The 26,013-nt window shown below is 57.5% G+C and overlaps 3 protein-coding genes across 3 annotated transcripts in view; 2 read left to right on the top strand and 1 right to left on the bottom strand.

The window, feature by feature from the left end:
- The first annotated feature begins 530 nt into the window (after positions 1–530).
- QSOX1 (quiescin sulfhydryl oxidase 1) lies at positions 531–8,572 on the top strand. Its single transcript, XM_048943805.1, has 12 exons — positions 531–840; positions 2,249–2,349; positions 3,415–3,463; positions 3,557–3,659; positions 4,549–4,639; positions 4,793–4,938; positions 5,023–5,157; positions 5,337–5,466; positions 6,371–6,493; positions 6,579–6,723; positions 6,850–7,029; positions 7,347–8,572. Exons 1-12 carry the CDS (start codon positions 531–533, stop codon positions 8,069–8,071), a joined length of 2,238 nt encoding a protein of 745 aa, XP_048799762.1. The 3' UTR covers positions 8,072–8,572.
- A 2,296-nt stretch (positions 8,573–10,868) lies between these two features.
- On the top strand, positions 10,869–19,247 carry LHX4 (LIM homeobox 4). Its single transcript, XM_048943824.1, has 6 exons — positions 10,869–11,065; positions 14,249–14,420; positions 15,892–16,094; positions 16,182–16,336; positions 17,367–17,538; positions 17,629–19,247. Exons 1-6 carry the CDS (start codon positions 10,990–10,992, stop codon positions 18,015–18,017), a joined length of 1,167 nt encoding a protein of 388 aa, XP_048799781.1. The 5' UTR covers positions 10,869–10,989; the 3' UTR covers positions 18,018–19,247.
- Positions 19,248–20,662: 1,415 nt separating this feature from the next.
- ACBD6 (acyl-CoA binding domain containing 6) overlaps positions 20,663–26,013 on the bottom strand; it is a 68,846-nt gene continuing 63,495 nt past the window's right edge. The window contains exons 7-8 of the mRNA XM_048943832.1: positions 23,367–23,397; positions 20,663–21,084 (exon numbers count right to left, since the gene is read on the bottom strand). Coding sequence (XP_048799789.1) covers positions 20,930–21,084; positions 23,367–23,397 — 186 coding nt within the window. The 3' untranslated portion in view covers positions 20,663–20,929. The remainder of the gene's footprint in view (positions 21,085–23,366; positions 23,398–26,013) is intronic.

The following is a 26,013-nucleotide window of genomic DNA, read 5'->3' as shown; positions in this document are numbered from 1 at the left end:
GAATCAGCCGCCTTTGGTCATTTTATCACAGTTTTGTGTGATGCGTCTGCAGGTACCGGTGACCCTCTGGGGCACGTTCCTCCTCCCCGGGGTCTGACACCCCCCCTGCCCGACTCACGAGGCGAGGGCTGCCTGCTGCTGGTGCCACCGTAGCTGCGAGGTGTCTGTGTGATAGACGCAGTGATGCATGCGAGTTCCTGGGCTAAGGGTCATCACACCCCCTGCAAGGGGTACGGCTCAGCCCCCTGGGAGGTGCAGACAGGCCTCCACGCAGCTGAAATCCCCGTAGCTCAGACCGGAGCGGCTCAGCTCTCCCAAACGGCTGGACGGGGATGGAGTGGGGAGCTTCGAGCTGAGCCCCCCCCCCAACAGCTCCCACGACCCCAACGGCCAGCGGTGCGCGCCCGACAGGGGGCGCTGTGATAGCGGCCGCTTTGGCCCCGCCCTCCCGGTCCCGCCCGCCGGGGGCGGTGCGGGCGGGCGGCCCTAAAGCCGGGCGGCGGCGGCTGCAGGGGGCGGCCGGGCGGGCGATGTGGCGGCGGCGGGCGCGGAGCGGTGGCGGCGGCGGCGACGACGGGGGAGGAGGCGGGGCGGGCCCGCGGGGCCGCTGGTGGCTCGCGGTGCTGGCGCTGCTGGCGCTGCTGGCGGCGGCGCTGCCCGCGGCGCGGCCCCGCTCTCTCTACTCGCCCAGCGACCCGCTGGAGCTGCTAGGGGCCGACACGGCGGAGCGGCGGCTGCTGGGCTCCCCCAGCGCGTGGGCCGTCGAGTTCTTCGCCTCCTGGTGCGGGCACTGCATCCACTTCGCCCCCACGTGGCGGGCCCTGGCCGAGGACGTCCGCGGTGAGTCCGCGCCCCCACGCCCGCGTGGGCATCCCTAGCAGCGGCCTCCTGTGCTGGCACCCGGCCCGGCGGCCCCGGAGCGGCTCTGCCCTGCTCTGCCCGCGGCTATTGGGGCGTGCCGCCGCCCCTCCGACATCCCTCCCCCCGTGCCGTTCGCTGTGCCGTGCTGGCCGTGCAGCCCAGCTGTGCTCTCGCAGCGCTGACCTTGGCGCGTGGCTCTTGCCGGCCCCCGAGCCGCGTCCTTCCCCTGTCACATCCCGGCTGCTCCCCGTGATTGCGCTAATGACAGCGCGGGCACTGCGGCTGAGTCAGGCTGATGGCTTCCTTCAGCGCCCGGACGGGAAACGAGGGACGGGGCGACGACGCTGTGCTCCCGCCCCGCCGTGCCCCGTCGTGGAGCGGCAGTGCCGGAGCCGCCGCGCCGAGAGTCCCTGCTGTCCCCGCATGTGTGCTCCTAAGGCCCTCTGCTCCCGGCCTGCTCCCGTTGGAGCTGTCCCTATTCTGCTTTTGGCACCTGCTGCTCGGTGTACCCAGGGCTGTGAGCGTTGCTCCCTTCCCCAGCTCGCCCGTTTTGGGTCATTCCGTCTTTCTTATCACAGCTGGGATGGGAAGGGTCAGAGCCCCGCTCCCGGCTGCATCACGGTGGCCATCCCTCCCCTATCCCGGCGAACCGGCTGGTTGGGCAGGGCTGCTGCCTCTTCACCTCGTGCTGCCATCGTGTTCCCTGCCTGAAAAGTAGGGCACAGAGTGCTGGCTGGGCTGCTCGTGGGATGGAAGCACTGCGCAACCCGGGAGCAAAGGCTTTGTGTCCGTGCTCGGCACTCCTGTGGGCCCCGCAGTGCGATGGGGACTGACCTGTGTGCTGCTGGTGGCAGGCTGCAGGGCCTGGCTGCTTCCCAGCTCTGTATTTGGGTCTATTTCTGGGATAGAAAGCGTGGGGCAGGGCTCCAGCAGCAGGAACAATCTGTGTCGTGATCTGTTGGGTTTTTTTTTCTTTTTTGTATGTGTTCTTTTTGTTTTCTTTTTTTTTCTTGAGGATTTTTCCAAGCAGACATCAATTGGAACAAATCTCCCGAGCCTCAGGAGGCAAGAAAAGAGGCCAAGGCGCTTAAGCTGCCTCCCCCCCCCGCCATGCTGTGCGGGAGGAGATTGGGATGGAGGGATGCAGGGATGGCGATGCAGAGCACTGCAGCCTGCTGCAAGCAGTTATGAGCTCGGCCTTGGCCCCGTGCCTGGCTCTGTGCGAGCTCTCTGCATCCCCCATCCCTACTGGGAAGGATGGGGAGTGGATTTCCCATCAGTGGGGGGCAGCACAAAGGGATGTAATCCCTGAGGGCTGCTCAAATAGCAGGGATGCTCTGTAGGGCTGTGGCTGCGCTGACTCTGTCCTCCATCCCCTGTCCTGCAGAGTGGAGGCCGGCAGTGATGCTCGCAGCTCTCGACTGTGCTGATGAGGCCAACCAGCAGGTGTGCGCCGAGTTTGGGATCACTGGCTTCCCCACGCTGAAGGTAAGGTGCATGGGGAGAGGGTGATGGGGATGCGTGTTGAGATGGGCAAGGGGGAGAGGCTTTTAGTGCCCTGTTTTCACCCTGCTTTTCTCCGTGATGTTGGCCCCCTCTTGCTCAATTGGGCTGACATCATTGTGGCACCAAAATATTCCCGTGGGGATTCTGCAGGCAGCCTTTCCCATCTGGCTGGCAGGGTGCCTGGCACGCTGCTGTCCCTGCTGCTGGGCCCCTGCCTGCCCGCTAAGCTGCACAAACACACTGGTTCCCAGTGCTGCCCTCTGCAAACAGAGCTCCAGCCCTGTGCTGCAGAAAAGCTGGGGCTCCCTGACCAGCAGGATGCTGGCCCTGTGAGCTGCCATTGCCTTAGGATGAGGAAGAGGAGTCTGGGGTTTGGTTTTGAACCGTTTTTGATGCTCTAGAGGTGGGTTCCAGGGTGGCTCCATCCTCTGTTGCTTAATTAAAGCAGGGCTGATTACAGCTTGGTGAGCTGGAACCAGTCAAACACCTTGTGTGCTGCATGTACTGTGGGGCTGGCTGGGCTCCAGTGGGACTTTGCAGCAAAAAATAGGGCTGCAAAAACCCACCCAGCTGGGACCCAGGGGCTGGCAGCCCAGTAAATCTGGCATGGAGTCTGAGTGTGGGGATCCATGAGCCATGCCCAGCTGTCCTGGGGACCTCACTGGGCACATGACGTTTAGGAATTGTCTCCAGGCTGTTGTGTCTGCTCTTCCCGCCACCCTCAAGCAGCCGTGCGCCCAGCCCAGCCTGCAAAGCAAACACCTGCATGACGCCATCCAGCTTCATGGCAGCAGGGCAGGGCTGGGGGAAACCCTTCCTCATCCTTCTCTGGGAGCTCCGGGGAGCAGTGTGCAGGACTGTGGGTGCCCGGAGGTGTGCATGCCGCTCGCAGTGCTCAGCATCCCTCCCCTCGGGGCCAGGCGCATCCGGAGCCGGGCAGCATCCCGGTGTCATGCTGGGGCTGTGCAGAGCAGGGCTGTGAGCAGCACGCAGGGATATTCCATGAGGTGAGAGTGCTCTGCGTTGATTCATTTTTTCTCCTTGCAGTTCTTCAGAGCTTTCTCCAAGAAAGCAGAGGATGGGATAAGGATTGCTCGTGAGTGTTCACAGCCATAGGTTTTGTGCTTTGGAGTTTTGAGGGAGGATGGGTCAGGTCCCTGACTGGAGCCCTGGTGTCCTGTTCCCACAGACCCTGCTGCCACTGTTGCAGACCTGAGACGTGCCATCATCACCAACCTGGAGCAGAGCGGAGATGCCTGGCCACCTGCATGTCCTCCACTGGAGCCAGCGAGGTATAGGCACAGGAAAAGGGGCTTCCCAGGGAAATACTGAACCAGAAGTGCTCAGAAAGCTTGTTTTAGTTATTACTATTATTTTCTTAATTATTTTCAATTCAACCTGGCTGAAAGAGAGCAAGCGGTGCGTGGCAAGGGAGTGTTTGGCTTTCCCAAAACAGTGGTTGGGCCAGGGTCACACTGCAGCTCTCTGTGTCCCATGAAAGAAATAGGACACCAAACAAATTGGCTCAGATTCGTGGCACTTGTGTTGTTTCTTTCCCCGTGGGTGAGCACACAGCTCCGTCCTGCCCTGCCTGCCCTTTGTTTTCTGCCTCCTCGCCTCACCCTGCAGGCTTTCAGAGCCTGTGAACCAGAGCAGAAAACTGGGCTGGAAACCTCAGTGGGGAGGAACCTGGGCTGGAACCACACTGATGGCATCACAGCCCTGATCCGTGTGGGTAAGGGATGGCCCTATTCACCTCGGGGACAAAGCAGCCCACCAGCATTACCGTGCTCCCGTCTTTAGCCCAGAGAAGAGAAGACTCTGGGGAGAGCTGAGGGGGCATTTCAGTATCTGAAGGGGGACTATAAGAAGGAAGGGGACAGCCTTTAGCAGAGTCTGCTGTGACAGGACAAGGGGAAATGGTTTCAAACAAAAAGAGGGAAAAAGGGGAAAATTTAGACTGGAGATAAGGAAAAAGGTTTTTACAGTAAAGGGTGGTGAGGCTGTGGCACAGGCTGCCCAGAGAGGTGGTGGTGCCCCATCCCTGCAGACAGCCATGTCAGGCTGGATGGGCTCTGAGCACTGATGGAGCTGTGGGTGTCCCTGCTCTGTGCAGAGAGTTGGAGCAGATGGCCTTTAAGGCTCCCTTCCAACTCAGATGATCCTGTGATTCTCTTGCAGTGCCGAGGAGGTTCGCAGCTTCTTCCACAGGAACACGGAGCGGTACCTGGCACTGATCTTTGAGAAGAGCAATTCCTTCGTGGGCAGAGAGGTGGGTATGGCTGTTCCCCTGCGCATCATTAACCTGTGGGCACCTCTGATGGGTTGATTCACCCAGTGCTGCCTTCTCCTCCTTGAATGAGGAGATGGGAGGATGGGAACGCTGGCCCATCTCCCAACATCCTGATGCTGGGATCTCTTGCAGGTAGCCTTGGACCTGCTGCAGTACGAAAACGTGGCGGTGAGAAGGGTGCTGAGCAGCGAGGAGGAGCTGGTGGAGAAGTTTGGGGTCACCACCTTCCCCTCTGCCTACCTGCTGCTCCGCAACGGCTCCTTCTTCCGCCTGCCCGTGTGAGTCGGGGGTGCGACTGGGGAGCACCGGGGTCTTCTTGGTGTGGGGTGGGAGGGGGCTGCTCACTGCCCCTCTGTCTGCAGGCACGCTGAGGCACGCTCCTTCTACACCTATTACCTGCGGACGCTCTCTGGTGTCACCCGTGGCTCCTACAGGCTGAATGTCACCAGCAGTGCCATCAATGCAACCCGTGCGCTGCAGCCAGTGTGGGCTGACAGGTCAGAGCCCTGCTCTGGTGTTACAGGGTGGTGTGGGGAACGGGAGGGGGTGAAGCACCTATGGGTGGGACCCTGCCCCCCAAATCCCATATTGCTGTTGCATATCAGCCCTGCTCCTTGCAGCTGGTTCTCTTGGGGTGTAAAGCGAAGTTCCAATGGGCGTCTTGTCGTCCCCATAGCTCCAAGTTGTATGTGGCTGACCTGGAGTCTGCAATGCACTACACACTGCGGGTGGAGGCCGGCCGACCAGCAGTGCTGGCAGGAGCCCAGCTGGCTGCTCTCAAGTGCTACGTGGCCACACTGGCCAAGGTGAGGAGCTGGGAGGGAAACCACCTGCATGGGGGATCAGAAATGTGAATGTGAGCACATGGGGCTGACTATGTGTCCTCCATGAATAGGTGGCTGAAGGTGGTTTTGCTGGGAGGCTTGGGGCTGGATAGTGCCAGATGGTTCCAGACTGTCCCTCCAGCTCTTAGAAATCCCCTTGCAGTGGGCAGCTCCTGCTGTGCTTTTCCTCTGTTGGGATTTCCCTGGGATGTTGAACTCATGCTGCCTTTCCCTGCTCCTCCACGGGACGGAGCAGTGACACCGGGATTGCTGCCAGCCCAGCTGTGCCTGAGCCATTGCACACCCGAGAGGTGTGAGCTGAGCAGGGAGGGGGAGCACGGTGTGGAAGGAAATGTTGGCTGGAGAGCAATGTGTTGTGGCTCAAAGGCAATGCATTGAATGGCAAAACCTCATGTGGAAGGGAGGAATGGCACTTTGCAGCAGAAGTGTCAGCTGGGAGATGAATTCCCTGCAAATCTGGGAACTGTGGTGTAATTTGAGCGCCCAGAGAGAACAGATCAGCCTTGAAGAAAAAGCAAAGTGCTCCTTCCTTTTGCTTCTTGGCCTCTTTTCCTATTTGCTACCACTGTATTTCTTGTAGCTGTGGCACACGTTGTGTGCATATGGATGCCACGGGTGCCACACGCTCATGGACCACCCCCCACTTCTCCTTGGTCCAAGAGCATTGCCGCTAATCGGATTTGTGCTGCCTTACCTCCAGAGCAGCTTTGTGCCCTGCTCAGACAGCTGGGCACTGGGGCTGCTGTTCAGAGCCTGCTGCAGGGGAAACTCAGTGCAGGATGCCGGGAGTCCCATGTCTGGGGGCTGTCCTGGAGCTAGATTCAGGTGTCCTCACCACGTTGTTTTCTCCCTCTTTTTTGCACAGTACTTCCCTGGGCGCCCCTCCGTGCAGACCTTCCTGCAGTCCCTGGACAGCTGGATGCAGAACTGGACAGAGCCTGAGCTGCCCCGCAGCGCCTTGAAGGAGGCGGTGAAGAATAAGGAGGATGTAAGGCACCCCCCCCGACACCCCCTTTTATCCCACCCCCATCCCACTCAGCAGCTCAGTCATGCTGCGTCCATCTGTCCTGCAGGCCATCCCTGCCGCCGTGCTCCCCACCAACGTCACCTGGGTGGGCTGCAGGGGCAGCGAGCCCCATTTCCGTGGTTACCCCTGTGGGCTCTGGACCGTTTTCCACCTGCTGACAGTTCAGGCTGCCCAGGGCGGCCCTGACCAAGGTAGTGGGATGAGGGGTGCTTCATCCTGGGGGAAATAGGGGGATGGCCTGTGGGTGATGTGGCTCTGTGGGCTCCTGACTCATCCCTCCTCCTCCTCCCAACCCTCTGGCCATCTTTCTCCCTTAGAGCTGCCGCTGGAGGTGCTGAACACCATGCGCTGCTATGTCAAGCACTTCTTTGGCTGCCAGGAATGTGCCCAGCACTTTGAGGCCATGGCAGCCAAGTCCATGGACCAGGTGAAGAGCCGGGATGAGGCTGTTCTCTGGCTCTGGTCCCACCACAATGAGGTCAATGCACGCCTGGCAGGTATGGGGCTGGGATCGGGGGGAACAGGGGCTGCACAGTGGTACCTGGGGATGCAGGGAGCAGGTGGTTTCTCAAGGGAGGGGAGCTGGGACTGTTAAGGGATCCCTTGTTATGATGAGGTTGGTCAATGGTTCCTTTAGGGTGAGGGGACCCATGGTAGTGGGGACATCCCGTAGCAGATGGTTGTGTGGCATTAGAGCCATTGAGCTCCCCATAAGCATCCCGCTCCCTCACAGGTCTGGGAAGCTGATCCTGGCACAGCGTGGGGCTGTGCTGTCCCTGCTGCTTAGGGCACCTCTCACTCCTTGCTCCTCCAGGTGGTGACACAGAGGACCCCCAGTTCCCCAAACTGCAGTGGCCTCCGCCAGACATGTGTCCTCAGTGCCACCGGGAGGAGCAGGGAGTGCATATGTGGGATGAGACGGCTGTGCTGAGCTTCCTCAAGAAGCACTTCTCCCCGGGCAACCTCCACCTGGACCATGCCATCCCCATCCCCAGGGCCGGGGAGGAGGTGGTGGCGAGTGCCAGGCTGGGCACTGCAGGCCTCCGGGAAAAGGAAGAAGAGAGGAAGGAAGAGGAGGAGGGAGAGAAGGAGACAGAGAAGCCCGACAGGGAGAGCGAGACGGGGCGGCCGGGCTCCTCGGAGCTGCGCCGTCCCAGCATCGTGCGCAGGAACCCACGGCTGCAGGCGCTGGGGGAGGACATCGTGGACCTGGACTCCTTCAGCGAGCAGCACTTCAAGAGCAAGGCGCTGCGGGCTGCCGGCCGGCACCGGCGGCTCAGCAAGAGGGACACCGTCGCCCTGCATCACGACATCGGCTGGGAGCGGCTGCAAGTGCCTGAGAGCCGTGAGGAAGGGGAGGAGGGGGGCTTACAGAGGAGCCCCTGGCTGCGGGTGCTGGGCTTGGGCTTCTCCCGCCTGGACGTCAGCCTCTGCATCGCGCTCTACTTCCTCTCCTCCATGTGCCTGCTGGGCATGTACACCTTCTTCCGACTCCGCACCCGTGCACGGAAAGGCCGTCCTGGCTTCCCCGTGGCGTGAGAGCAAAGTGGGACCCTTCCCCCCCTCCCCCCTCTGGCTGCAGGACTCCCCTCGGCCCTCACAGGGCAGGAGTTTTGCTGCTGGTTTTTGTTTTTTGGTTTTTTTTTTTTTTTGAGGGGGGTGGGGGGCGGCTTGTTCCTTTGTGTGCCACGTTCCTGGGGCTGCGATGCTGATGTTGGTTGGGGTCCCGGCACCCCACTGCGCTCTGCAGGGACTGGGCTGGTTTGGGACAGGGCAGCCTGGTCCTGTGCTGGGGCAGCCTCCTGGTTCAGGAGGCTCCTGGGGCCAGGAGCATGGCGTTGGTTCCCCCCCCTGCTGTTCCCCCTTTGCCTGTGGGGGCACTGGGGGTGGGTTTCAGCATTTTGTTCCCCTCCCCGTCTCATTGCTCGCTCTCTGCTTGTCTTAGTGGAATAAATTATTTTTGCCGATGGTGCTGTCGGCTTGTCCCTTATTTTGTTCTCTTGCCTCTGGATGATACCCAGCCCTACATCCCCGGGGTTGCAGTGTCCCCAAGTGGTCGGACGGCCCCTACAGAGGCGGGGACGCAAGGAAAGAAGCTGGCAATAAACCTGCCCCAGTGTTGGAGCTGCAGCTGTGCCTTGGGCAGGACGCAAGAGCATCCCCGGGGACCGGGACCTGGGCCGGCCGCTGGCCCCGTTTCTCCCTGCCCTTTTTATCCTTGTTAGGAATCATTAAGGAAAATGGTTGTTTTCTGAGGCTGCGGCCATCTGCTCCGTTGGCGCTGCCTAAATCCCCCTGTAACAAATTCATTGGGATTACGCAGCCCTCCCCTAATCCCAGCCCTGCCCCCCGTGCGGGGATTTAAAGGGATTAGAGCCCGGCTGATAATAAACTTTATTAAGGGGTGTGCGTGAGGGGGGTGTCAATCCGATTTGGAGCCATTTTCTTGATATCTTCACTTCGCCCAGGTGGGAGGAGAGGGCCGGCAGCTCTGTGGGCCCATCCTCCTGCCCTTGAAATAAATCGTCTGTCGTGCTGCCTCCCTCTCCTTGATTTCCCTGGAGGGGGAGGTGCCCGTCCCCAGCATCCCTTAACCCCCTCTCCTCTCCCCCGTGCACCTCTCCTGGAAGCAGATGCTCCTCTGCATCCCCCCCTCCCCGACCCCAAAGCAATTGTGGGAGATAGGATGCGCTGGTGGTTGGGGGGGGGGGGATGGGACTGCCCAGATCGCCGTCGTGGGGGGAGATTTGCGGGGCTGGGAGCTAAAAGCCACCACGCACACAGGAAAAAGAGAAGTCCCGTAAATAGACTTTCCGTAATCCTGTTTGGTGCTGGCCCGATGCATGCGGAGGGGGCAGAGCTGGGGACCCCCCCACACACACCGATGGGCACCCGATGCGGTGGGGCAGCACCGCGTTGTGCAGTGCTCACAGGTGGGCTGAGATCCGGGGAAGGGGGGGGGGGGCCGTGCTGCTTCTTCCCCCCGGGGCCGCCCCTTCCCATCGCCGGTAATTACCCAAATGGCGCAGGCTGATGGGAGACAGTCGCTATTCCCTAATAGAATTTGCCCTCAAGTGCAATTTAATTTTCCTGGGCCAGCCGCCCCCCCCCGGCTCGCTGCTGCCCGCCGCTCCCTTTCTCCCCTCTTTCCTTTCCCTCCTCGATGCGGGCAGGAGCGTCTCTCCGGCCACAAAATCGCGGGGCTGGGAGGGGTGGGGGACACCCTTCGTGTCTGCTAATTCCCAATTAAAATTAACAGCGCCCTGCTTGGCACTCCCCGCGTTCTCCAGCCGCCGGTAAGTGCCCGCTCTGTGATTTCTCCATGCAACGGGGGTGGGTGTAGGATGCGAGAATCCGGATCCCCCCTTCCCAGTTAGGGCAGCGTGGAGGGGATGGGTTTCTGCAAACCTGACGCCCTCTCAGGGCACCGGGGGGGAACGAAACCCAAAGCCGACCGAAGAGCAGCACAGCCGGGAATAGATGGGCGAGGGAACGTGCCGGAGGGGACGGAGAGGGGCGAGGATAGGGGCGGTGCGGAAAGGTGCTGCGGGGGTCAGGGGGAGCCGCGTTGTGCAGGGATGGGCGATGCGGATGGCGATAGGGGAGGTCTGTACCGATGTGCGGAGCAGAAAGATGAATGAGAACGGAACCCTCACGGGAGAAGGGGATTCGTTGGGCCAGAAGGATCCATCGGAGCCTGCCGGACATAGCGCGCTGACTCCGGCAGTGGCGTTTGGGGAATGGCTTGGGTAGGGGATGGGGAAAAGAGATGTCCGTGCGTCCGTCTGTCCGTATGTCCCAACGCTCCGGGATCGCTCTTCCCGACCCGCAGAGAGCTGCTCAGCACCGGCCGTGCTGCGGGCAGGATCCGTGCTGCCGGGATGGGTCTCGGTGCAGGAGCCTCGTGCCCCGCGGGGGATTTGGGGGGATTTCGGCTTCCCCGCGCCCGGTTCACCAGCACCGAACGGCCCCAATCTCCGCTCTGCCTCTCTGCACCGGCACTGTTGAACAGAGCTATGTCACGACAGCCCCGTGTCGCGATAACGCCAACCACGCTCCGCAGCCTCCGGAGTCCTGAGGCGTGGCGCCGCCAGACCACGCCCCTTTCACGCAGACCACGCCCATCAGCCACGAAGCCCTGCCCCTCCAGCTCTCAGACCCCGCCCCCCGCGGCGTGCGGCGTGCGGGGATTGGCGGAGGGCTGCAGGCCCCGCCCCCGGCCCCCTGCGGGCGGTGACGTCAGGCGCGCTCCCCGCAGGGGGAATGAATGGGAGGCGGGCGGTGCTGGCGGCACAGCTGCGGCGCCGCGCCCGGGCCGGCACCGGCACCGGCACGGTACAGCACGGCTGGGGCTCGGCTCTGCTGCTGCTGGAACCGGTGCTGCCTGCGGCCGGGGGCCGGCCCGCCGCCCTCTCCTTGCCCTCTTCTCTCCCCTCCGCCGCCCCCGGGCCAATAAAATGATGCAAAGCTCAGCGCTCGCTGCCGAAGGGGCTGTCAAGGGGCTGCCGGAGATCCTCGGGGTGCCGGTACAACGTAAGGACGCGTTTCTCTTCTCCCCAGATCCCCTCCCTGCGGCCCGCTGCCAGCCCCGGCCTCGCTTCTTCTCCTTTCATTTCTTCCCGTGTGCGGCAGCGCTGCTGCATGGGAGAGCCGGGGGGGGCCCCGACGGGGCGGTCAGCGCGGCTGTGCGTGCGCACGGGGCTGCGAGCGGTGCCCCCGCTGTTGCCGTGTGTCGCGACACGCGGCCCCGACCCGCCTCTCGTCTCTCCGTCCGCGCGTCCATCGGTACGTGCTGCAGAGCTACAGGTGGCGCGGCTCCTTGTGTCCCCCCAGGCAGGGCCGTGAACGTCCGGACGTGTGCGGGGACACTGTGCGGGAACGGGGAGGTTGCGGGGGTGCGAGCTTTGCCGGTCGGGTTTCCGTTGTATTTGTTATCGTTGTTAGCATTTATAATTTGTATTCGAGATCATCGATTACTGCTATTACGGTTCCCCCTCCCCCCTCCCCAGTGCGTTTGCAAACGGTTCCGGAGAAGCGGAGCGTCCCGCGGTGGAGGGGGGGGGGGGGGTCTACAACGGGGGGAGGGGGGACTGTGCACCATTCGTTTCCCGGCCCGATGTGAGGCTGTCTCTCTGCTTCTGCCCGCACCAGGGTACAGCGAACGAGATGTTGTTCTTCTCGTGTATTTAAGCACAACAAATCGCTGGCGAAATAGCAGGGTTTGTGCTGCCGAAGTTCCCGTGGTGCTGCTCGAAGGGGGGGGGGGGGGGGGGATGAGGGGGGGCTTCGGGGCTCCGTAGGGACTGGGGGGCAGTCCGCGGAGGCACCGCGTCTGAACCCCCCCTGCTATGGGGAAATCGTGCGGTGAGAAATAGGGGCGTCAGTGCAGGGCCTCCGGCCGGGCTCCGGAGGGTGGGAAAGAGGCTGCAGCCCCCTCAAGGATTGCTCTATCATTGTTATAATATTTTATTATTTGTATTTTGTTTTATTTTGTGCCTCCCCCCGCCCCCTCCCCTCCATACCCAGCACTGCTCACAGTGATGGGCGCCCTTTCCCGTTCGCGTTTCCGATCGCTGTGAGATCGCATTTCTTTTCCCCCCCTCCTCGACCCTCACAGCACCTTTCTGCCTTAACCCCAACGTTTTGCATCGACTTCAGCTTGGCGTTGAGAAGCAAAGAGCTGCGCGGGGAGGAGGGGGAAGGGGAAGGTTATAAACCCCCAGCACGGCCCACGCTAATTGACACCCTCATTAATAACGCTATTCTTAAGGGGCAGGCGGGAGAACGTGCGGCAAACCTTTTGCCGAACCCAAACTTCTGCCTAAAGCACCTTCCCAAAATAATAGTAATAATAACAACAACAATAATAAACGAATGCATCGACGGAACGATCACTGAAAATAATAAGAAGAAGGAGAAATAAGAGAGAAATCGATCAGTGTAGATGGAATAAAACCAACGGGCTGTGCTGCCAACTCGCAGTGCAGTGGGGGGGGAGTGGGGCTGGATTGGCCCCCCTGTATGTGTGTGTGTGTGTGTATATGTGTGTGTGTGTGTATGCATGCATTTATGTGTATATACATGCGTGTATATCTATGTACACACAGATGTGTGTGTGTATTTATATATCAGATCAAATGAAATTATCCGAACTACTTAAAAACAAACAGAAATCGGCTCGGTTCCGGAGCCGTACGGGACAGACGTGGGCTGCCCACAGCGGCCGGTTCCGATCCCGACATCGGAGGTGCCGCCGCCTCCAGCACTGCGCATCCCCGCTCTCCGTCCTCCCCCCCCCGCTCCGGGATAACGAAGGGGTTTCTGTCTCTCCCCGTTGCCGTCAGGGATCCCGAGGGATCGGCGGCGTTTCCTCTCGGTGCCGTTTGTCGATGCTGTTTGTTGGGTTCGGGGTCACCCCGCTGTTTGTCGGGTTCGGGCCCCGCCGTGCTGCACCGCCCCGCTCTGATCGGCTGCTGCGCCCTTTGCCTTCCCCCCCTTTTTCTTTTCCTTTTTTTCCTTTTCTTTTCCTCTCTTCTGCCATTTGCGTTATTTGTTTTCCTTATAGTTGCCTTTCTTTTCCCCTTTTCTTTCCCCCCCACTTTTCCGTCCCTTCTTTTCATTTCCTATTTTCCTGGTATTTTGCTTTCTTTCCCCCTTTTTATTTCCTTTCCCTTTCTTCTTCCATTTTAATTTCTTGTGTTACCTTTATTTTCTTGTCCTCCATACATCCATTTCCCTTTTCCTTTTCCATTTCCTTTTCCTATTTTCCCTTTTTTTTCTTTTCTTTTTTTTTTTTGCCTTTTTCCTTTTATTTTTTTTTTACATTTCTTTTCCTTTATTTTCTCTTTTATTTTTTTCCTCATCTCTCTTCTTTCCTTTCCTTCTCCCGTTTCTTATTCCCTTCCCAATATTTCGTTGATTTCCTTTTCCTTCCTTCTTCCTTTTTCCTTTTGATGTTCCTTTCTTTTTCTCTTCCTTTTTCTCCTTTTTTTTCTTATTCTCTTCTCTTTCTCCCTTCTTTTTTCCTTCCTTCCTTCCTTTTTCTTTTTCTTTCTCCCTTCTCTTTTCGTTCCCTTTCCCTCCCTTTTCTTTGACATTTTCCATTTTCTTTTTCCCTCTTCTTTTCTCATTTCCTTTCTTTTCCCCCTTTCTTTTCCTTTTCTCTTTTCCTTTCACTTTTTTTCTCCCTTTCTTTTCTTTTTCTCTTTCTTTCTTCTTTTTCCATTTTATTTTCTTTTTCTTCCCCCCCTCTTCTTTTCTCATTTCCTTTCTTTCCCCCCTTTCTTTTCTTTTTCTCTTTCTTTTTCTTTTTTTCCATTTTATTTTCTTTTCCCCTTTTTTCCTTTCCTTTTCTCTTCTCTGTCTCCCTTCGTTTTTCCTCCCTTCTCTTTCCCTTTCCTTTTCCCCTTCCACCTTCCCTCCCCTTTCCTTTCCATTTTCCTTTTTTCCCTTTTATCCTTCCCTTTTTCCTCCCCACTCCCCTTTCCCTTCCACCCTTCTCACCAACCATTCCCCTTCCCCTCCTCTCTTCCTTCCCTTCTCCTTTTTCCAACCTCTTTTCTCTCCCTCACCCTTCTCCCCCTCATTCTCCCCTTCCTTCCCCTCCCCGTTTTCCTCTCTCCCCCCCAGTTCCCATCTCTCCATCCGGGACGGCGGGAGCTCGAAGCTCCGCGCGATGCCGGCGTTGCTGAGCCGCTCTCCCCTCCGTCCCCGCAGAGATCCCGCAGTGCGCCGGCTGCAGCCAGCACATCCTGGACAAATTCATCCTCAAGGTGCTGGACCGACACTGGCACAGCTCGTGCCTCAAGTGCGCCGACTGCCAGATGCAGCTGGCCGAGCGCTGCTTCGCCCGTGCCGGCAGCGTCTATTGCAAGGAAGACTTCTTCAAGTGAGTACCGCGAGGACCCCGTCCTTCTCCCCGTCCTCCCCGCACGCTGCCGGCCGCCCCGTGTCGCGATGTAGCCGGGAAATCGCCGATGCTGCGCTCTCCGCCCGCCTCCGAGCGAGAGGGCACCGCTCCGCTCCTCTTTTCTTCTCCATTTCTTCTTTTTATTTTTTTTTTCATTTAACCTTTCCCTCCACCCCCTTCCCTCCCCCCTTATTTATTTGTTTTCATTTTTCTCACTTTTCTTCCCCCCTTTTTTCCCCCTCTTTTTTAAATATTCTCTCCTCACTGAGCCTCCCTTCCTTTCCCCGCTGCTTTCCCTCTGAGCCGTGCGCTCATCCACCTCCCCGGCTGCTGCATGGAACAACATTCCCACCGCCCACATGGAACATTTCCCAGCCCCCCATCCTCCCCCTAAAATTTACTTCCCAACACAGATGCTCCATCCCCGTTTTCTGGTGGAAGCTGGGGGTTTTCCTAAGGGCTGACACCGCATCTCCCATCCTTCATCCCCACCAACCCGCAGGATGGCGATGATGTGGCCATAATCCTAGGGGGTGTTCCCAGCTCAGCAGAATGGAGGGGGCTCAGCATGTTTTCTGTACCCCCTCCCCCGGGGATCCTAATCCCATTGCCAGCCCATGGGGACGGCAGCGCCAGCACCACGTCCCCACATCCCACTACTGCAACCACTGAAAATCGTGGCGTGAAATGAAGCTGATGATCCCAAAGTCACTTACACTGATGGCCAAAAGGTGTGGGGATCGATGGTATTGGCACCAGGAGCTCAGTGCTGGGCTCATGTCAGGGCCCACTTAGATCACCCTGTGCCAATCAATAGCCCAGTGCTGTCACTTTTGATTCACCCATCCATGGGGCTCGAGGTCTGCTCACCTGAAGCTGCCCAAAAGGCCACACTTCAATATTTTTGCACATAGAATCATTAAGACTGAGGGGGAAAAAAAACCCTCTCAAATCCCCAAGTCCAGCCCCAACCCATCCACACATCCCTCAGTGCCACATCTCCACAATTCTGTAGCACCTCTGGGGATGGTGACCCCACTGCTCTTTCCTTGCCCGCTCCTCCATGCCCGCTCTGCACAGTTTTGTTGCTCACTCCGTGCACAGTTTCACTGCACACCCCTGGCAGCCCACCCTGCTGGCACGGCACGGCACCGCCGCGCTGTCATTACGGCGTAAGAGCCCCATCATTCTGCATTAATCTGGGATTCATCATGCGAGCGGGGCGGTGTAATTAATTTATTTGGTATTAATGTGGATGAAATATGTACTGTCCTTGCGGGGGAAATCGGGCAGCCTATAAGCATTAGTTAAAAGAACCATTAAACTCAACCCTTCCCCAGCTCCATTAGGGCAGCCGCTGACGAAGATGAAGCCGCGCCGCGTGAGGTGTCACACGTAATTAGCCTGATTGCTGGGTTAACTCTGCCCCGCCGGCCGCTTGTCCTTGCAGGCGCTTCGGGACCAAATGCACGGCGTGCCAGCAGGGCATCCCCCCCACGCAGGTGGTGCGCAAAGCTCAGGACTTCGTCTACCACCTGCACTGCTTCGCCTGCATCATCTGCAGCAGGCAGCTGGCCACCGGAGATGAGTTCTACCTGATGGAGGACGGGAGGTTGGTGTGCAAGGAGGACTATGAGACCGCCAAGCAGAACGGTAGGCAAGGCCCCTAAGCTCGTGTTCAATGGCCCCCAAGCTCGTGTTTTACTGCCAGGTCTGCTCACGCCACTCATTTGCTCACAGATGACTCCGAGGCGGGGGCTAAGCGGCCCCGCACCACCATCACGGCCAAGCAGCTGGAGACACTGAAGAATGCCTACAAGAACTCACCCAAGCCTGCCCGGCACGTGCGGGAGCAGCTCTCCTCTGAGACGGGGCTGGACATGAGGGTGGTGCAGGTGAGACCCAGAGACCCAGGCTTCTGCCCACAGCCCAGCGCCAGGCTGGCCCCTAGCAAGGGCTCAAGTTGGGTTCCAGGTGCAGGGGTGTCGTGGTGATGGGATGCTGGATTGCAGGGCTGCAGGGATGCTTAGTTGCAGGGTGTGTGGAAGCTGGGATGGGGGGTGCTGGGGTTCATGCTGTATGCAGATGCAAGGTTGCAGCGATGTTGTAGTGCTGGGTTGCAGAGGTGTTAGACTGCATGGATCCAGCGTGCTGGTAGTCAGGTTGTGGGACTGCTGGCATGCAGATTTGAATGGGTGGTAGGCTGCATCAGTGCTGTGGTAATGAGGTGCAGGTGTGATGGGTTGCACAGATGTTGGATGTCAGCAGTGTTGGGTTGTAGGGTCACTCATTTGCACGGTGCTTTGGTGCAGGCATGATGGGGTGCAGAACTGTGGGGATCCCGGTGTGCAGGGATTAAGTGTTGAAGCAGTGACGTACTGATTTGCAGGACTGTTGCACTGTATGGGTGGTGGGATGCATGAGTGCTGTCATGCCACGGTAATGTGGTGCAGAGGTGCCAGATTGCATGGGTGTTGGCACACAGGGGTATGCTGGGTTGCCAGGAGTGCTGGGTTGCACGGATGCTGGCCTGCTGGGGCAGTGAATTGCGGGCATACTCAGATGTGCAGTGCCTGGGAGCTGGAGTGCTCAGGTGCTGGCATGATGGGGTGTGGAGTTGTTGCAGGGATTCTGATGTGCAGGGGTGTTGGGTTATACAGGGGCTGGGGTGCTGGCATGACATGCTAATGGGCTGCAGGATTGCACAGGTGCAGGCATATTTGGTTGGACTGCTTGGTTACACAGCTGTGTGGAAGCTGGAGTGTTGGTGTGTGGGGGTCCCATCCTGTGGGGACGCAAGGTTGGAGCAGTGATGGATGCTGAGTTATATGGGTGCCAGATGGTGTGGCTGAGAGGTGCTGGCACGCAGGACGTTGGGATGCCGGGTTGCAGGGCCACCACCAACATCCCCATTGCCCGTCCCAGGTGTGGTTCCAGAACCGTCGGGCCAAAGAGAAGAGGCTGAAGAAGGATGCGGGACGGCACCGCTGGGGCCAGTTCTACAAGAGCGTCAAGCGGAGCCGCGGGGCCGGCAAGCTGGAGAAGGAGAGCTCAGCTGAGGACTGCGGGGTCAGCGACAGCGAGCTCAGCTTCCGCGGTGAGCAGGGCAGGGGGGCACGGGGCGGGGGTCTGTGGGGCTCTCTGTGCACGGCTGACACCCCATGCACTCCTCTCCTTGTCCGAGCAGACGACCAGATCCTCTCCGAGCTCGGCCACACCAACCGGGTTTACGGCAGCGTTGGCGACGTGGCAGGAGGACAGTTGCTGAACGGTGGTTTCACCATGGACGGGACGGGGCAGCCGTACCAGGACTTGCGGGACGGCAGCCCCTACGGGCTCCCCCAGTCGCCCTCGTCCATCTCGTCGCTGCCGTCCCACCCGCCCTTGCTCAACGGGTTGGACTACGCCATGGACAGCAGCATGGGGCTGGGGGCGCAGGGGGTGAGTCAGACGCTGCGTGCCATGGCCGGGGGGGGGCCCACATCCGACATCTCCACGGGGAGCAGTGTCGGGTACCCAGACTTTCCCACCAGCCCGGCCTCCTGGCTGGACGATATGGATCACCCCCCTTTCTAAGCGCCGCACGCCCCCCGCCCTGGCTCCCTGCGTGCTCCCCCAGCCCGCAAGCGCAGCGCCGGAGGTGCGAGATGGTGCCAGGATTTCCCGTGGGAAGAGGAGCCGGAGGGATCCGTGGGGGCTCGGCGCCCATCCTTGGGGCATCGGCGATGTCCGGGGCTCGGGATGGGGCGGGTGCCTTTGGATGTGTAAGCACAAGGGAGGTGTGGGCGCACAGCACGGCGAGGATGTTGGGGTCACCCCGTCTCGTCCCTCCTGGTCGGCGGAGAGCCACGTGCGCAGGAGGGGAGGACAATCAGGGATGGCAAAGCCTTTATGGCAGAAGGGTTCGTTTCAGAGCGTTTCTCCCGGCCCAGGGGCCGTGCTGGCTGCTGGCTGCGGCGCTGGGCGGGTGGGAGCGGGGCTGTCGCGCTGCGGCTGCAGGGCCGTGATTTATCCCCGGGCGTGCAGGAGTGCTTACGGTGCAGCGCTGCACCTCGCTGGCTGGAGGGGAGGGATTGCAGCAGGAAGAAAAGCCTCGAGGCTGAGAGACCGAGGGCACGGCCAAGCTGGGGCTGGAACACGGGGAAAGATGACTGGGAGCGTGGGGTGAGCCTCTGCTGCAGGATATTGCAAAAACATTCCCCAAAACGGTGGGGAAAAAGGGTCCGTGCTCGGGGACTTGCCTGATCGGGGGCGTTCGGTGACATCAGGCTGTACTGGCTGCTGCCCGCGGCCGAAAGCGAAGGGAATTACAAATAAACGTGAAATCAAGTGAGAAAGCTCGATGCTGGGCAGGCTGTCCCCCGGCTGGGTGCGTTGGTGCTGCAGGACTGCCCAGCTGCACCTGTGCGCCCCCAGCTGTGCCCTCCCCGGTGCTGCTCTGTGCCAAGCCCCCAGCCCCCGGGTGGCACAGGGAGGGGACACGGGGTGGGGGTGGGGGCTGTCCCTGCAGCAGTCCCTGCTTGCTCACCGTCCCCATCCGATGCAGCCAAACGTCCTCCCCTCCCCTTGTAAATGTTGTACAGTTCCAGAAAGTGAGTCTTGTTTGCTGGGAAAAGGGGGGGGAGGAAAAAAAAAAGAAAACAATAAAAAAATTTAAAGACTAAAATCTTATTTATTGCCGTGTCTTTGGGGAGACACGACCCCCCCCACACACCCTGTCTGTGGGATGCTGCTTTGTACCCTGCCTCCTGTGCCATGGCATGAGCTGTGTACGGTCCCTGCCGCGTCGAGGGCACACGATGTCAATAAATTCGGGTCTCATCTGCAGCTGCTGTCTCTGGGCTCTTCTTCCCCACTGGGGGTGGGAGGGCAGTGGTATCACCTGCTCTGTCCCCACATGGGGCCGTTTTGCAGCCCCTCAGGTAATTTGGGTGAAGTGAAGCCTGCGGTACTTTGGTCCAGGAGGGAGATGGAGCGATTATGGCTCCATAATGATCCCACCGAGCTGCGGATGGGGTGACAGCAGTCCCAGCAGCCTGACACGGAGCTGGTACACCTCCATGCTTTGCAGTGGGCATTTCCATCCCTGCCACTGCTCCCCCTGTGCCCTAAGGGACTGTTCCAAGATGGGGGGACCTCAGCTCTGAGCTTGCTCAGGTGAGGCGTGCTGGGTGCTGAGCCCCGCCGTGGGCACCGGTGTGTTGGCTTTATATATTTTAATCATTTTAACATTTAATGCTTCTCAATTAAAGTGATTTCCTGGAGTAGATGCCAAGCTTAGCCCGAATGCACATTAACCACTTTCTGTATCGGTAGTTAAAGGCACCGGGGGATTTAAGCAGCAATCCGCAAGGCTGTTGGGGAAAGGTTTGGCTGAATAAAGCAGATTATAAACAATAATATATGTCTTTCTCATTTTACCCCCCCCCCTCCTGGTTTTTTTTGGAAAGGCTCCAAACTCACAAACAGACCTAAAGTGCTATAAACATCTCCAGGGCTGCGTGCCGAGCCCCACATGTGCTCCCTGAAAGCAGGGGCCTCAATGCCACTGCTTCTATCCCGGCTGTAAGAGGGCGTTTTATTGCCCATTGAGCCAAAGTTCCCTTCACATTGGGGGCTGTGAGAGGTACAGTTGGTCCCCCCTGCCTTCCCACCGGGTGCTGGTTCACACTGTGAATTAGCATTTTGGCTACAGTGGGTTTGCTGATGCAACGCTGGGCTGTCGTAGGTGCATCCAAAGTGATGCAGCAGACACAGCGGGCTGACTTGTCCTTGCCATTGACCCAACACCTCCTGCAAGGGCTGCAAGTGACCCTAAGTGTTGGAATCTGTTGAGGAAAGGCACAAAGGAATACACAGCCCATCACTGCTGCTGAGCCTGCCCTGTGCTCGTGGGCAATGCTGTGCCACGGTGTTGGCTGCCAAACGCCATCAGCATCAGCCCAGAAGTGGGTGCACTGCAGGAGGACCTGGTGTTGGCAGTTCTTACTGCCACAGATGTTATCAGCCCTCATCTGGGGGCAGACAGATGGATGCAGGACAGAGGATGGTATCTCCCATCCCTACAGCATCCCAGGAACCAAGTTGCTCATTAAGGTTGGAGAAGACCTTTGGATCATCCAGTCCATCCATCACCCCATCCCCACCCTGCCCAATGACCACGTCCCTCAGAGCCCTCAAGTTCCTCCCTGCAAGAGAAGCACGCAGAGACACCGTCCCAACACTGTGCTTGTTTTATTTATAATGTTTTGCTTGGACCCAAGAGAAAAAAAAAACCCAAACCGTAATGCAACCCCATGGCCCTGGCTGTGCCAGCAGCCCTCCCCGGCAGTGTGCACTAAAACACAGGGACCTATCCAAGTCCTGTCCCCTCTCCTTACCCCGGAATACTGCTAGATGTCAGAGCATGCAAAACCCTGACCCGCAGCCTGCTTGGAGGAGAGCAGGGCTTTGCTGCACGATGGTATCCATCCGGCCGCGTGGCACGGCTACACCTTGCCTGCTGTGTGCCGCTGCAGGGCCGAGGTGATGGCCTTACAGTCTGTCACCTCCTCTGGCAGGCAGCCCTCCTTGTCCCGCAGCGTGGGGTCGGCTCCGGATTGCAGCAGCAGCTCCACGATGTCAGAAAACTCACAGGCGGAGGCTGTGGGGAGGGAGGGAGAAAGAGCAGGGTCAGACCTCGGCCCTGGGCTGCTTGCAGGGCTGCTTCCTGCCGGATCGGTGCCTCTTTGGTTTTAATTATATCTCAGGTCCTTTTACAATATAACCAACTAACTCTTTTGTGCTGTTAAATGTTGTAATCAGAGGATCTTTTGCATTACTCGGCAGTTTTGCGCTGACCCGAAGCGACGAGCGGCAAAGTTTAATTAAAATAAAGGCAAGGTGTGATTGAAGCTTATATAGAAAAAGATAAAAAGAAAAGGAGGAAGGGAAGGGGATGATGCTCGTCTAGAGGTTGGCAACCATGCCCACGGCAGGGAGTTGGAACCCGATGGCCGTTGAGTTCCCTTCCTACCCAAGCTGTCCTGTGGTTCTACCGTTCTATAATGAAGCAGGGATGTGGGAGGGACCGAACAGAGAGGTGGCTGCAAAGAGGGGATTTCCAGGGCAGCCAGGGAACTGCAGCCCAACCCTATAAGCACGGTGCCCACCCTCACCCCGCTCCTGTGAGCCCTGGCTGGTTGCCGTGTCCCCACAGGGGCAGTGTCCCCACAGAGCAGCCTCACCACCGGATTTATGGCACCCTGGGCACATCTATTTGTCAAGGGCCGGAGCGGCACTCCTGACACCGGCACGGGTGAAGATGAATTTCCATTCAGCTCAGTTCGCCTGGTGACTCCATTAATCCTCAGGGTTCGGATGATGAATTTCTTTCTCTCTCCTATTTTTTTTTTTATTTATTTCCCCTCCCTCCGCACCGAGCCGAACAGATGGCTCTTTCCAAGGAAGACGGAGCGCCCGTGAGGACGCACAGCCTGCCCACCGTGCAGCCACGTGGCCGCCAGCGCTCCGAGAAGCCTTGATTTCCTCTGGGAGCTGCAGTGGGATGAGTTGGGTATTCCCAGAGGGCGGGAGGATGGATGGAGGCGAGGAGATGGGAGGCCATTTAGCAGGACCCGGGTCCCAAAGGCGAGCAGAGCCTTCGGGATGAGGCTGAGCGCTGGCCTCCGCTTAACCTCCGATTAAACCCAGGGTCAGCAGCGGGCAGAAGGAGGCAGAATTTATCACCCGGCGCAGCCCGCGGTTCGAGGCCGGCTGTAATCAGGAGAGCTGTCGCCACAAGGACAGCTGTCAGGGCACGCTCGCTCATAAAAAGGGATGGATGCACCCTAAAAGCAGCCTCTCGTGGGGGTTAACCCTTCCCGGAAAGTCCTCTGACAAAAGGGGAGGCTTCATTCCGTGCTGCAGTGAGCAACTTGGTTACAAAGTGCTTGCATCAGGACATCTTCAGCAAGTCTCAGCCTCAGGCCGCCTGGATGGGAACGATTAACTCAAGGCTGTGTTTGAGATCTGGGTGGTGTGTGAGCAGATCTGCTATGGAACGGAACGGGGAAGGAAAGCGCCTGCAGTTTGGGAGCGTTGGCACCTGGAGAGGCGTCCCACAGGCTGCTTGGGTGGGTGGGAGAAATGACTGCAGAGATCATGTGAATTAAATCAGCTGATCACCAAACACCGCAGCACCGACGCGGCAGATTTCCCACCTCAGCCAGAACGATAACAAGTTGGAAAATGAAGTGTCCTACAGGAAAGATCACACGGGGACCATTCACACATTACTGTAATTACAGCCTTGGTTCAGGGGCCTGGGAATCTGGCCGTTTAGATCCAGATCCAAATGCTGTGTCTCGGGCTGATGGACTACAGAGCAATATTGCCATCCTGCTAATGTCCTTGTGGAGAGATCAGAGAGAGGCACAAACACTTCAGAATGACAAGTGTGCTCTTAATTACACAGTGACAGCCACTGAGAGAGAGTATAAAATAATAACTGGACATGCCTTAATTTTGGAACAAATTACGATGGAGATAATTTTTTTTCCCTATTCCCTGCATATCAGCACTGCGTGTGTCACTTAAGTCTCTCTACTTTTCTCATTTAGAGATAGAACACTCTTTCAATTAAAAGGATTGCTATAAAATCTTGTATTTAATTAGCACGTAGCTGCAGGAGTGAGACAAGCTGTAACTTCACTCTGCCTGGTTTGGTAGTAGATCCGTCGTGCTCCCAGCTGGCACCAAACTGGTTTGTAACCAGGACACCCGGAGGTTAGCATCACACTGCTCATGGGCTTTGCCATTGGTTAATCAAATCCATCCTTCCTACTAATGCTGCTGCTGAAATTTGCTGTTATGTACAGAGGTGATTTGCTCCAGCTGCAAATCCATCCTGCTAAAAGGGAACAACAGAGCTGAAGGGCAGCTTACCGTAATGGAGTGCAGTCTGGCCTTCCCCGTCCTGAAAAAAACCAAGACTTGATTTTAGAGGTGTAAGCAACGCCGCGGGGATAGAAGTGAATTCCAGCCTTAAATAAATATGGTGAATCACAGCAATGCTTTAACTGATCAACACACACCCAGCTATCCAGCAGCCAGGCTTTGAATCAGCATCTGCCATCAATCTGTATTGCTGGGTAATCAATACCAACCCACGCGTGGATCACGTCATGGCACCGGTATAATTCAGTTCACAGCCTTATCACTTCCAGCTCATAAAAATGAAGGATTTCAGTCCTACAGCCTTACTTTGGGATCCTTGGCAATCCTGAGTGCACTTCTGGAGATGCCTACTGAGAGCTTCCTTGCAAGCACAGCCTTAGATGGCAATTCAGGACACAGGTGAGGCACGTGGGCGCTTGTACAGCTCAGCAAACAGGGAATAAAACCACTTTTCTTTTCCCCTGCTGAATACATTTTAATTCCCTGCTCTTCAAACTCAGGTCTGTACAACGGTGGACTCAAGGCTGAAGCCATTTCTGTTGTGCTTCTGGAGTCCTCTCCTCTGCAGGTGAAGAAAGGAGCACCACAACCGCACGGAATGATGGCTGCTGACATGCCTGGGGAGCTGGGAGACGTGTTGTGGAGATGGGTGATGTGATCCCACACTTTGGGGTGCATGTCCCATCCCCAGACCCAGCAGCACAGCCCTGGGCATCTCCTGCTCCCGCCACAGGGACAGGTGAAATAACAGACGGGAAGAATTACTGTCCCCTTTGCTTTCACTGCCCCATTGGGATTAGCCTCTAATTCAGCTCCTCGCCTCCTTAATGTATTTGCATCTGTTTATGTAGACTTAAGTTTTTAATTACCATCATCTTTGGGATTAAGGTGCAAATTCAACAGCCCACTGGCAAAAGGGGAACAAAAGAACAGGAAAACAGGTGGAAATCATCCAGAAAACTGCTCTTCAGAGACTGCTGGTTTCTAAGCCTGGTGACATCAAAGGCATTAAGCACACCCAGCTGGGAAACCAGGAAAGAGTCGTGCTGCAGGGTGAGATGCTCTGCACCGACCTGGAACGGGGCGGGAGGAGAGGCGGGCAGCACGGATGAGTTATTGGAGAAGCAGAGTTAAAATATGCAGGGTGTGAAAGTGCTGGGGGATGGGAGGCGAGCTCTGCATCGCCGCCATCAAAATTTGAGCCAACAACAACAAGATGAAAGGCAGGTGGATGGGACTGGAGGTGCACAATGGAACCTGGGCACCCTGATGGCGATCCCTGTCTGGAGGATGGCTCTGAGGGTTGGTCCAGGAATGCTCCAGACATTTGTTCCTCTTCCAAAGGCCTGCGTGAAACGCTGCTGCTTCAGCAGAGCTGTGCTGGCGGGGCTGGCGAGCCCTTCATTTCAGAGCTGGCATTTATTAGTTGGAGAAGGGAGAAGTCCCAGCACACACAGTGCATCTCTCCAACCCCAATGCCATTGAAAAGAAAAAAAAAAAAAAGATCATTAATCCAGTGTTATGCAAAAGCTGTTTACACTTTATTTACACCAGATTTTTTTCCCCCTGCGAGCCTGATCACTGGCCAGGTGCCATTTGTTCTACTTCTCCAATGTGATTCTGTTTGCTCCTGTTTGCTCCGTGACAAATTTTAATCCAGGGAAAAGGGGAAAAAAAAAAACAAACAACTCTACTGTGGTCACTGGTGAGTTGGAGCTGCTAATTCTTCCCCACTGAAACTGACAGGGATATTGGTTGGCTTAGTTTATGGTAAGCTCCGAGCCAGAGGGGGGCACTTGTAGGGCTGCTGTCGTGACTGTTCCATCAGTTCTTTCCAAACTGTGAATACAGAAAGTTAGGTAGTCCCAAGTGCTGGTGCCATTAAGGGCATGCTAAAAGAAGTTAGAAATGTGCTGACAGAACTCCAAGAGTGCACAGAGTTTGTCTTGCAGCAACTGCCTCTTTGGGAAGCGCTGTATCACACCCCATTGCAGTTCTGAGCCAAGAACTTAAGAACAAAAGCCCACATCCGCTGAAAGCATCAAAACAAAGATGCTGCAAAATGACCCGCACCTCCCAGGCCCCAGGTCTGTGACAGATGTCTCTCAATGAAAATCCAGCTACCAGTGGGCAACTTATTGGATAACGGGATTGCACTGCCCTCCTGAGAAATTTAACGGAGAGAAATGAGAGAAGATGGACCGAGTGCAGATGGACCCACTGCCTTATCCGTTAAGTGCTGCTATGGCTCCTGCATGCCAGTTCTGCCTTATAAGAGAGGATTATATCAGAGCTTCCATCCCGTTGCTCTCTCCTTGGGAATTTCTGCTCCCTGCTGTACCTGAGATGAGAATTCTGGAGCTACGGAGGTGTGGGATCGCCTTGGTCAAGCCAAGGTGGAAAACAACACATATAATAACCTTTCCTGCTGATGGACAGTGCACACACTTGTTTTTTAAGGTATTCTTCCCCTCTCATTGCTGTTTTTCCCTGTTCATTCATGGGACGTTTAAGGGAGCCGCTCGCTACTCACAGCTCCCAATACTGGCAGGGATCACAGATAAGAATGACGCAGAGATAACTGTGTTTAACAGCTCGGGTTCAGCAGCGTGGACAGGCAGCGAAGATAAATATT

Source organism: Lagopus muta, chromosome 5, assembly GCF_023343835.1.
Source record: "Lagopus muta isolate bLagMut1 chromosome 5, bLagMut1 primary, whole genome shotgun sequence".
NCBI classification, from domain to species: domain Eukaryota; kingdom Metazoa; phylum Chordata; class Aves; order Galliformes; family Phasianidae; genus Lagopus; species Lagopus muta.
Note: the sequence above shows the minus strand (reverse complement) of the source record. Positions and strands in the feature narration are given on the sequence as shown.